This window comes from Corvus moneduloides, chromosome 5 (genome assembly GCF_009650955.1).
Source record: "Corvus moneduloides isolate bCorMon1 chromosome 5, bCorMon1.pri, whole genome shotgun sequence".
Taxonomy (NCBI): domain Eukaryota; kingdom Metazoa; phylum Chordata; class Aves; order Passeriformes; family Corvidae; genus Corvus; species Corvus moneduloides.
Window position 1 is genome coordinate 62,699,083 of NC_045480.1, and position 12,509 is coordinate 62,711,591.

Consider the following 12,509-nt stretch of genomic DNA (forward strand, 5'->3'; position numbering starts at 1 on the left):
AAGTATAGTAGTTAGATCTCAAAGGAGAAAACGCTTTTGTGGTGTATCATTTTGGTTTTATGTAGGTAGATCTCACATTCCGAGTCTATACTAAGCCATACCATAGTATTGTCCTGAATAGCCCTACCCTGTTTGTCACGGGTGTCTTAAAATAATTGTTTTTACTTGCTTTGTTGATGGTGAGGTGTAATTACTGTGTTGTTGTGTACCAGAGCACATAGGCATGTATAGTGCTGGAACTTTTGCCGTAAATGGATCTAAGTATTCTACCTACTGAATTATAAACACAAATTAATTGTAAACATTTACTACAATTTGTAATATGACTACATATCTAGGTATGCCTGATTGCCTACTTGCAATTTCAGGCATTTGGTGTGAACTGCTCTGTGAGATTTTACTGTGATGCAGTTTTAAAGCTGTTTGAGAAGTCAGAAAATCCTTTTATTCCAAATCACAATCTAACAGTCCTATGATGTTGACAGACCAAGGGAGCTAGTTCAGTTGCCCAGGGCTAGTTAAGGTTAACATTACCTTAGCAATTCTAGTTCTAGAATGTGGTTGTGTTTCAGGAGAGCTATTGAAAAACTGGAAGCTATTTCATTATTCTGTACTGGTTTAATTTCTGCTGCCATATGTTTTTGTTAACTGTTAGCATGTATAATTTTTTAAGTAAAGTGAAGTAAGAAGTCCAGACACTGGCTCATCTTTATGCCTGTATTGCTTGTGACTGCTTTCTACAGGTGTTTACAAGGTCAAGTAGTTTAATTTCTGCCAGCCCTCACAAAAGCCTGAGCTCTGAGTCGGAGGGAGAGCGACAGTTCAACCTCAATGATAATGGCATTCCAACAGCAACTCAGGCTTTAATGACAATGTATCGGCGCAGGTCACCTGAGGAGTTCAACCCTAAGCTGGTAAAATACACCTCTGAGTGCTCCACCTGACTGAAAAAGCTGTTAAATTATGTTTGCTTTAAAACCCATGTTTCTGACCCAGAAGAGTTTTGTTCTGCCAGACTGTTAAGAAAAGGCAGTATTTTTCACAGAAGTAAAGGCTTGAACATGTTGTTGTTTTACCCATACAAATAACTTCACTACATAAAAGCAAGTTGGATGTAATACAAGGAGAGGTTGTATTCCTGCTCTTAAGTATAACTGCTTCTCTTAACAGCAAGGTCTACTGGCATAGAAACTAGAAAATGGGAGGAGGCAGCCCATTAAGAACATAACTGGACTGTAGCCAAGTTATTTCTTGCTCACTTGGAAAGTTAGGATATTGCAGGCTTTTTAGCACTCAAGATTTTAGTGGGTCAGAGTGTTAGAAAGAGAAGCTGCATCTTTGTGCCTGCCTTTCTTTGCTTTTAGGCTAAGGAGTTCCTGAAGGAACAGGCCTGGAAGATTCACTTTGCTGAATATGGCCAAGGGGTTTGTATGTATCGTACAGAGAAAACAAGAGACCTTGTGCTAAAGGGCATTCCAGAAAGCATGAGAGGGGATCTTTGGCTGCTCTTTTCAGGTAGGTTTTCAGTGAATGTGTCTGTGGGATAGAAGCAAAAGCATGAGGGAAGAAAGGTTTTCAAAGATAATTAAAGGTGCACATAATAAGTGTCTGAAAATATTTGAAGTAAGGCTGTGATTGTTAACAGGCATCAGACAGGTTTAGACAAGATTTCTGTTCAGACCAGAAAATACCCTTTCTCAAACAGGCTCACATAATTAAGGAAGAATATATAAAAAGCAGAATGCACACTCTGTAACTGGAAGCCAGCAGTGTAGGGACCTTCTAGATGTTCAGCAACCACCAGCAAGCCTAATTCCCATTTATTTATTAATTTCTGCATCCAGTTAAGCTGTTGGCCTTCACAGCAATTGTTGCAAGGAATTCCAGAGTTTAGGCATGTTGCATGTAACCACTACCTTTTTTTTTGTTGATAATAAAGCTACTGTAACATTTTATTAGATGCTTCCATTATGTGAAAAACGGTGGGAAAATATTTGTCTGGGATTCTGTGCTAAAAAGGATTCTCTAGATCTGTGTCCGCTTAAAGTTTTTTTTTTTTGAAGTTGAAGAATTTTATTATTAGTTATATGGAAATCAGTCCTACCTAGGGCTTTCTTCGTTACCTATCACCATATGCCTTCTTTAGCTCTACCCTCCCCAAGATAGTTACCACAGCTACCTACACCACTTAGGGTATGAGCACATGATGCTTTCAGGTTTGTTTTCTGTTTCTTCCCTAGTAATACATAGTCATGTACATCTTCGCTTTGCTGCTGGGCACTAAAGAAATGTTTTCAGAAAATATACACAGAAATGCACAGCTCTTTTTTGTGTCCTATTAACAGCTAGTTTGGACCAATATTCACAGTGTATCTATAATTTGTGTTTTCTATGTACATTACTTTGTGCTATTGACACTTGCTTTTCTTTTCCAGAGAAGTTGTAAAGTCAGTAGTGAAATCTCATAGCAACTCTGGGAGCATGCAGTGGTATCTCTCAGGCTGAGTGCCCTGCCCAAGATGACAGAGTCATTTTCAGAAGTAGCAATAGAGCTCATGAGTTTCTGTCTCTTGCTTTTTGCTGACATATCATACTCTCTGCAACCAAACATTAATCTACTCTGTCCTCAGGGCAAGTAGCTTTCTCAGAGACGAGTTTTGAGTTATTTAGGATAACAAAACCCACAGCCAGCTGCAGAGGGAGCTCATGATACCATGTGACTGCACAGTTGGTTTGTTCTTCATGCCTCCTGTTCTGGCTGAGAGAGATTTTAACCTCATTATAAAAATGCCTGTAGAGAAGACAGGAAGGAGTGATAATCATCAAGGCACATCTTTTTTTTTTTTTTTTTTTTTTTTTAATCACCTTTAAAGAAATAATATTTTCACATTTGCTTTCAAAGTTCTTGGTAACATTCAGAATGGAAGGGGAGTAGATCATAATGTTGGAATGCTGTACCTGCTAAATCTTCCTTTTTCTCCTGGTTTTAATACTGTCCTCTCTCTCCTAGGAGCCATTAATGAAATGGCCACTCATCCTGGCTATTATGAGGACCTAGTGGAGAAATCGATGGGAAAATACAATCTTGCTACAGAAGAGATAGAAAGGGATCTGCACCGCTCCCTTCCAGAACACCCTGCATTCCAGAATGAGATGGGTATTGCTGCTTTAAGGAGAGTCTTGACAGCTTATGCTTTCAGAAATCCAAACATAGGATATTGTCAGGTAATTGAAATACCCTGCACTCCTTCAGTTTCTGGAATTCCAGTTCTTTTCTTGCAGTCGTGTTTCTTCAGTCATGCGCATGAGTGTTTGGCTGTGTGAAGTACACTGAGGTGTGGATGGTGCTGTGAGCTCAAGCCTCAGTGCTGCAGAGAGGCAGGAATGCTGAGGCCAGAGGGACGTCACACAAGGACCTGCTCTAACAGTAGTATTAGCCACACATGTTGAGAGATGTTTTCTGTAAGCATATTTTCTGCTCATAAATCTAGAAACTGGACAGATGATAACAGAGCTGTCTACAGAAAATGACAATGGACCATGAAGAGGTTCTTTCCTTATTAACAAAAAATCTCCTGAAAACCAAAACACTTTATGTTGAGCCTTAAATTATTGTCTATTTTTATCTATTCATCCTATCATGAATTATTATTCAGTGTATAAGTTATAACACTCCAGAACCTCCCTTCCTCTTTCAATGATGCCATGCAATCATTCAAAACAATAAAAAGAAACCAAAAAAGAAAACAAACAAAAATGGAAGCAAAAAAACCCCAAACACTTGGCAAAAAATAAAGCGTCCTAGGAGATATGACTGTGAGTCCCAACCATGTATCTGTAGAGTTAATGCTGACCCCTGTGCATGGTTTCGAGGTTCTTATGTCCATAATTCAAGTCACTTTAGTTTCTGGTCCTAAATCATTCTTTCTTACTATGTAATTTTGGTTTATCACCTGGGCCTTTTTTTTTCCTTCCTACATAGTTTTGCAAAGAGGAGACTTAAATGCATTAGTATTAAGAAGCCTGATTAATGTCTGACTGTTAAGACTTCTAGATGCAACATACTGCAAGCAGTTCTAACAGATACCATCGTAAATTATTTAATAACAAAGTGTGGTACTAAGTAATAGCTACAATGTTTGCAAAGATTATTTAACAGAGGAGCAGTGGAAAGACACTTCAGTACTGGTCCCTAAAGCTGTCACAGTAATTAATAACCTTGAGATTTGATCCAGCTACAGTGAGAATTCAGGCACATGACTAGTGCTGTGGGAGGTGTTTTGGCTGCACCAGACCCAGATTCCCCAAGAGCACCTATGGCAGAATATCAATATCATTATAACAGTGATGCTTGCAGACCTGAGTCAGCCCTTGATTAGGAAAAAATCTTGATTTCTTAAAAAAAAAATCCGCAACACAAAACAACCAACCCAAAAACCCACCAAAAAACCCCAGTAAAACAACAAAACTAAGGAAAAACCTTAAAATTTTTTTTGTGATTTGAGGCTTTCTTAAGCCTTTCTTTTGAGCACTGGGAAACACTGCTGTTTTTACAGGGAAGTACTCGAACAGTTTGGGATCTGCAGGGAGAGATGTAGCTAATTTCCTAACCACTTACCTGCCCAGGTACAGCACTAGATATTGAATAATTGTATTTCCCTTTCTTTTAGGCTATGAATATTGTCACTTCAGTGCTCCTCCTTTATGCAAAAGAGGAGGAAGCTTTCTGGCTGCTGGTGGCTCTGTGTGAGCGTATGCTGCCTGACTACTACAACACAAGAGTTGTTGGTATGCTGTGGGGGACATTTTTGAAACGACCCTACAAAAATAACCAAATTAATTGGTGGTATTTGTACTGAAACAAATATGTGGGTAGATGTATCTGTGCATGCTAGTGACAAGACAGCTTGCTCAGGAGAATAAAGACAATTTCCTGAAGAGGTACTGTTATAGTTAATAGTTTATCACTTACTTAGGATCAGATGGCATTCTAAAGTGTGCTTAAGCAAAGTAGATTTTTAAGAAGAGATGGGAGGCTAAAATTTGAGTTTTAGATGATCCAGTTAGCTGACTGGTAAGGTGGAAACAGGAGCTTTAGCAGTTTGCAGTAGAAGTCTTTGTGCCTGTGCCTCTGATTTGAAAGGGCACAAGTTTCAGAAAGCTGTTGTTGTCAGATGAGCTTCCTTGCGTATGTGGAAGTGAGTGACTTCAGTGTATCATGGAATCTGTTTTTACTATGTCTCACAAATACTTGAGATACTCAGCCTTAGAAATTATTCTTCCTGTCCTGGTTAAAATGACATGTATAACATGGGGTTCTCTTGAAGTAAATCTAAACCCTCACAGTCACCCTTGGCCTCATTCAACAGGTGATGCTGAGGTCTTACTCCAATTAGTAATGATGATATCAAGCCACTGTTTAACTTCAGCTGGTGCTAGACCAAATTAATCCTTTTTTATTTATTATGGAGTATATAATTAAAACAGAAAAAACCTTATTATGGGTCAATTTGTATATATAGCTCAGTAGTATAACAGAATCCGCTACTTATTTGAAAGTGAGAAAATGTGCATAAGCACCATGCAAAATATTCTTAGGCTTTTTATTTATATGCATAGGATATATAGAAGGTTTTTCCTCCCCTAAATGGCAACGTGTCAGTTGCTCCTGGATTAATTTAGCCTTATTTGTCTTTAACAGGAGCATTGGTTGATCAAGGTGTCTTTGAAGAGTTGGCTCGTGACTACATTCCACAGCTTTATGACTGCATGCAGGACTTGGGTGTAATCTCCACCATCTCCCTGTCCTGGTTCCTCACTCTTTTCCTCAGTGTAATGCCATTTGAAAGTGCAGTGGTGGTTGTGGATTGTTTCTTCTGTGAAGGAATAAAGGTGATATTTCAGTTAGCACTTGCTGTCCTCGACGCTAATGTAGACAAGCTGCTTAACTGTAAAGATGATGGAGAAGCCATGACAGTCTTGGGAAGGTATTTATTACAGAAAATTAAGTATCTTCATGTTTTTGGGGGTTTTTTTGCTTGCTCTTCTGATTTATATTCTATGTTGAAATACTAAATTTAAACCGGTACCATATATGTAAATCCTTTACATGCTTATAGTCCCCTTTCATCCACATAAGGTAGTCCTTCCATTATTTTAAAATAATGCTAAGTGACCAACAAGACATAAATCCTTCTTTCAAGACATTCAAATAAACTTCCCAAATCTGGTTATAGAAATTTAACTTGGTTCATTATTTTAGTGGATTACATGAGTTTTGTTACTTCAGCCTGCTGCCTTTTAAATGTTACTAAGAAAAAGCCTTGATGTCGAGGGAGATTGTTTTGGGAGTAGACTAAGTAGAACTCAGAAGAATTAGGTAGGATCTTGAACAAACAGATCTCAGTGAAGCAGGATGATGATGGATAGAGTGGCTTGAGTCATTTAATCGGAACTAATACTGCTGAGTGTAACCTCTGATTTCCTTGTGCTTGGTAGCGTGTTCAGTTTTCAAGCTGCTGCTGGAACTTTGGAATTTTTTTCTTAATAAATTTCAGTACTATAACCTTACTCTTCCTAGAGAATGGCTTGATCATTTTTACATTTGATAATCAATATGCGACCTGTATGCTGTTAACCCTCAGAAGGGAGGGTGTACAAATTTATCTTGGGTTTCTCATTTCCTTATTTTTTTCCCCACCAGATACTTGGACAGCATAACTAATAAGGACAGCACTCTTCCTCCCATTCCTCATCTTCACTCCCTGCTCAGTGATGATGTAGAGCCTTATCCTGAGGTGGATATCTTCAGGCTAATCAGGTCTTCCTATGAGGTAGGATAAGACTTCTTAACAAGAACTTGCCAATGCACACAACTTCTGCTTCACAGAGGATTTGATGCTCTATGGTTTGGCTTTGCTTGAAACAGAAAGGACACAGAAGAAAGGCAGACTCATCTGAGAAGGCTGAAATGGAGCAAGGAAGAGGAGTTAGACTTTCATCTTCCTTTAACCAAAATTTGTAATTGGAGCTGTCTCATAGAGAAGTCTGAGGCCTCAAAGGAGAGCAGCCCACGGCCAAAAAGTGATTTACAAACAAAAGGCTGAACTTTTAACTTGAAAAATGCTAATTCTCATTTAAGCTTTTTTGTGCTTTTCCAAACTGAAATAGTAGTGAAATCTGTATGATTTCAGAAGACCTTTCTATTATCAGTGAAACTTTGTTTCTTTTGCCTTTTTTTTCTTAACAAGTGCTGATTGTGACCGTGGGCTGATTGTGACTGTATTCTCTACTATCACCAAAGCTAAAAAAAAATTCAAGTGAAAGGAGCTAGTAATAACTAATATCTATAAAGGACAGGACAAAGCCTGCAAAACCAACAAAAATCTGCAGACTGGTTTCATTGTCCTTAAATTTAAAAAAAATGTCATCAGTTAAAATACCTCTGATGGTTACACTGACATACCCATTTTTTATAAAAATTAAGGAAAAAATGTAAAGATTTTTTCTCCTTAATTTACATTATTCTCTTCTATTGACATGCAGGGTAAATGAGTAATTTTAGTTCAGGAAGTTGGTTTATACTTAGCAATGGCACAGCTTTGTCAAAGGCACTTCCTATATCCCTAACCCCCCTTGCTTTAACATACCATGTTTCATAAGGAAGTAGGCAGTCCTTTGTGTATTCTGTGCTAAAAGGAAAAGTGTATCAGGGTAGATGGATGTTTGGTAGATGTCAGAATGGCCAGGAGGGAGTTTATGTGAAATTGTGTTTCCCTTACATTTTCCTGTTTTCCTCACCATGAAGACTGCTTGCATTGGCGTAACTGCTCTAAGATGAATAACCTGACTCCATGCAGAGCCAGTCTGTCTTTTTGGGCCCTCTGCAGCACAGAACCTTGTAGCTCCTTCTAGGTAAATAACCAACTGCACTTCAGTATAATTAGGCAAAACAAGTAGCATGGGGAATGAGGAACTGTGAGGAAAGCAGGAGCTGTTTGCAAACAGAGAATTAGTTTCAAGAGAGTTGCTGTTAATTAATTTATTAAAAAAAACCTCAACAATTCTTTAGTAAACTATTAAGATTCAAAAACTTTTAAGGCATCTGTTACACCTGTTATGTTTCTGCATGAGGTATGTGCAGTCAGGGCTGAGAACTCACTGCTAGCTTTGTTACAGCTACAAAGAATGAAATATCAACTAAGTGAGCATATTTTTGTTATTTTTTGGAATTTAAACTGTTAAGAGTACTTGCTAGGTAACCATCTATTCTTAGTCTTGTAGACATTTATCATTTGAAAATAATAGGAAGACCTACAGCTGAAGAAAAGATGGGATTTTTCTGGAGACCTTTGCTTTCCCTCAAGTATACACACACCATCCCCAAGGAGAGGGGAAAACTTTGTCCCTTCCGACTGTCTTATGATATTTGTCATGGGAATGTGATGAGTCTGAGAACTTGATGGCACTGGCAAAGGCACAATATTTGAATTGTTTTATAAAGATCTGCTTTCCATCATGCTCTGACACAGTCCAGCTCTTATGTAGTCATGTTAGATGCATATATGAGAAGTCTCCAGTAAAAGTTGAAGTGATGCAGAAGAATTTTTTGGTAAAAAAGTGATTAGCACCCCTCTCTGTGATGATACCGAGCAGGCTTTCTACTTTTAAAGGAGAAACAGTCTTTAAATAAGAGCATATACATAACAAGTACATTTTACACTGCCAGTGCTTTCTTAATATACTGAAAACAGTTTTTAGTAAGAACTCTCTTATCCTTTCATTCAGTTTTGTATTTAATTCAGAAGCCATAGGTCCTGGTGTCATAATAGTTATAGTAGAAGTAGCTGAAATAATGCATAATCGCTGCAGTTTTAAGAGCCTGTGCATAACTCACTAGCTGAGGAGTGTAGACTCATAATCAGAGCTGTTATGTGTTTAACTCATTTAATTTGTATGTTAGGTAATTTGGAAAAAAAATAGGCCTTCAACACTTCAGCTGTGTGTACAGTGGTATCTGGATCTTGGCCATTTTAACTAAAGGGCTGACACTCAAAGGTCTGTGCTGTGGAAAGGTTTGATACTGTTTTGACCTAGAACAGGTGACACCCTTCCAACAACTCCTTGTACAGTTTGAAACTTTGCCTGGGCAAAGGACCATTCCCAGAAGGTAATCACCTGCAACCTTCCTTTTTGGTAGACTACATGAGTTTTAGTTTTATGGATGTGAACAGACCTTCTTATTTGGCCCCCAGACCAGTGAATAAACTCTGATTACTGGAATAGGTGTGGCCTAAAAGCCACAAAAGATCTGTCTTTTCAAGGTTTTGTGACCTCTGTGGTGCTTGATATTCATGAAGGTTTATCTACATGCCATTTTTGTCAGAAGACTTCTTTATTTGCAAAACGCTCACAAGTACATGAAGCCTCTTTCTACTGCTAAGGTACATGATAAAGGTGAACACCTTTATCTATAAATGCAGCTTTAGCATTAATTTCATTTACAAGAATGTGCCAGGAAATTATGACCTGCTTATGTAGATGCACTTGCACTGGAAATATAAACCCATCTTGTGTGAAAGTGTGTCCTGCCACCCCTTTATAGCTTTACATGTGGTGTAGTTGATGTCTGGCATTATTGTTCCTGCTGTGCATTCCTCAGTGTTACAAGTGGATTTTGGATGGCAAGAAACTTCTGCTTATAATACTTCTACAAAAATAAATCTTAGGGATCAGGCATTCCTCTGCATATGAAAATACAGAATATTATTCCTAATAGGTTTTCCCCCTAGGATGCTTTTGTAGTATGTGCAGGACACTGACACTGTTACGTGCATTGTGATAAAACTTTCGAAAGTAAGACTTGGGTATTAAAGAGAATATCTTCCTAGTGGAAATTGCAATCTTGCTAGTTGGTTTCAGATTCTCAGAATGTAAGGACTGCTGTACTGTCTCAGCCATTAGAGATCCAGTTAGTTCAATATCCTCTTTCTGTTGTGATTATGAGACATTCCAGGACAAGCTGAAATAAAACTCTGCAGGAGGACTTACGAAACAATCTATTCACAGAGATTTGCCCAGCAAGAAGTTTCTTAACTACTGAGATTACAGTTTGAAATGAGAGAGTTTGAAATTAAGACCTTTCAAATTAAAATAAGTTCTTGGGAAAAATAAAATCTAGTCTTTGTAACTTTGTAATGTGTTAGAAAAATGCATTAACAGCAGCTTCATTTGTGGTACATCATGTAATTAAATTAATTTCTCAAATACATTAAAGGCAATCTAAATATTCTGAATATTAATACACAGACAATCATGGACTACTTTTTCTCTTTCAAGAAATTCGGAAGTATCCGGGCAGATTTAATTGAACAAATGAGATTCAAACAAAGACTGAAAGTCATCCAAACCCTTGAAGATACTACGAAGCGCAATGTGGTAAGTACTGAAATAATGTTCTTTGCAAATAGTAAGTTCAATCAGTTTCTGAAGTTTAAATTAACTTTTCAGTGAGACATGGATTTCAAATCTCTAACTGTTAATGTTGTGTTTCAAAAGGTACGAACTATTGTGACAGAGACTTCTTTTACTATTGATGAACTGGAGGAACTATATGCGCTTTTCAAGGTAAAGCTAAGTGAAGATAAGATCATGTGCCTCCAGGAAGTGTAAATGTTCATTTTTGATGTGGGACTCTGGCTTGTCTAAGCACCAGGTCAAGTCTGTCAGTTATTATTGGGTATCTTGATACAAACTTGAATTAGCTGCTGTATTATTGAGATACAAAAAAAAAAAACCTCAAGCAGTTTTTAAACATCTGGAAAGGATTCATTCACTAGATGATTTGTCCACAGAAAAAAAGTATGTACTGATGAAACTATTAAATGAAAAAGTGGATAGTGGCTTTTGATCAATCATTAGAAACTAAACATATGTCTCTCTCTACCTAACCCAAGTTTTGAAATTTATCACAATTGTTCTATTGTCTCAGACAGTTAATACTTTCTTATTGCAATAGCTGATTTCTGCCATTGTTAATGCTTTAATGCATTACATGGGAATTTAATGTCACAAAGTGATGTGTCTTTGTAAGTTGGTTGTACAGCATTGCCATTAGATCCACAAATTTAAAGGTGAGCATTTAAATGCGTTAACTTCACCTTCATCCACAACGTCTTAAAACAAATTACTTTCTTCCTCTGTTTTTTTATAACAGAATTTTTTTTTAATATGATGAAGAATTTATTTCCTTTTAGTTTCCCATCTGTAACGACAAGTCCAAGTTGTCCAAATCCTGCAGTGCCTTCTTTCAGTCTTCCAGAAATAAGTGAGACCAAGTCAGACAGTCCTCCCTAGTTGATTGCTGTGCAGGGCTGGGATCTTTTTCTCTAAGCTTCTGAATTATTTTGAATTAGATTCTGCCAAAATCAGCTCCAGAACCTCCACCGACTTCAGTAAGACTGAAAGAATAGTACAGTATTCAGTATTTTTGAGAATCTACAGTGCAACAAAAAATATTTCAAATAAGCAGCTATTTCCATATGATTAAAGATTAAATAAAGATTTCATGAGACTTCTGACTTGACAGCTTGATGAGGGTGCAGAGGGTGACTAAGCACAACAAGCCTGTGAAGTCACAGCTCTGACCAAAACAGGTATTTCATGTTTCATCTGACTGGGAAGCAGAAAAAGTTTTGCTTTACCTTCTTTTTTGTTTTTTTATAGAGGGATGCTTTTTTATGCTGGTTAGAGGAGAAACCGCTTCCAGAAGTGGAAGGGCTGGGTGAATCGAAATGCATGTGTTATCTTGCATTGTTTTAAGAATGCAGGGAAGAGTTGTTTGGAATTTTTTTTATCATGGAGAGCAATGAATTGTTTATAGAGGTGCTGACAATCTCATGGTGTTTACCTTCTGTTCAGGCCGAACACCTGACCAGCTGCTACTGGGGAGGAAACAGCAATGCCACGGAACGGCATGACCCCAGCCTGCCTTACCTGGAGCAGTACCGCATTGACTTTGAGCAGTTCAAGGGCATGTTTGCCCTCCTCTTCCCCTGGGCATGTGGAACTCACTCAGATATATTGGCTGCCCGCTTGTTCAGGCTTCTGGATGAAAACGGAGACCTGCTCATCAACTTCCGTGAATTCGTCTCTGGGCTAAGTAAGGAGGATCCACAGCACTTTCAGAACAACGTGACAAACCAGTTTGTTTCTGTTCAGCTCATTTTGTCATGCCTGTGACAGTGGTTCCCTCTGGGGTTTAGGCTGGTCTTAGTAGGTGAATCTACATTAGCCAGTGGTGTATCGCTGGAAAAGGACAACATGTGAACAGATCTGTTAGGACTTGAGGATTTCACTGACTGCTAACTTTCAACACAAAATTAACTGCAACACGTGTGCTTAACAGTGTATTACTCCTAGTCACAGTTAGAGTCTGAGCTGCTACCTCTGTTGCTTCTGAGATCAGTAACCAAGACTGCAGAAAGCAGTTTGGAAGTCCCCTGAAAAGG

General features: G+C 38.1%; 1 protein-coding gene across 1 annotated transcript in view; it reads left to right on the forward strand.

Annotated features, from left to right (window-relative positions):
• TBC1D9 (TBC1 domain family member 9) overlaps positions 1-12,509 on the forward strand; it is a 48,497-nt gene that overhangs the window by 26,944 nt on the left and 9,044 nt on the right. Inside the window, 9 exon segments of the mRNA XM_032108975.1 lie at positions 744-914; positions 1,365-1,515; positions 3,011-3,225; positions 4,671-4,788; positions 5,702-5,987; positions 6,704-6,833; positions 10,339-10,437; positions 10,558-10,626; positions 11,920-12,160. Of these exon segments, the coding sequence (XP_031964866.1) occupies positions 744-914; positions 1,365-1,515; positions 3,011-3,225; positions 4,671-4,788; positions 5,702-5,987; positions 6,704-6,833; positions 10,339-10,437; positions 10,558-10,626; positions 11,920-12,160 (1,480 nt within the window).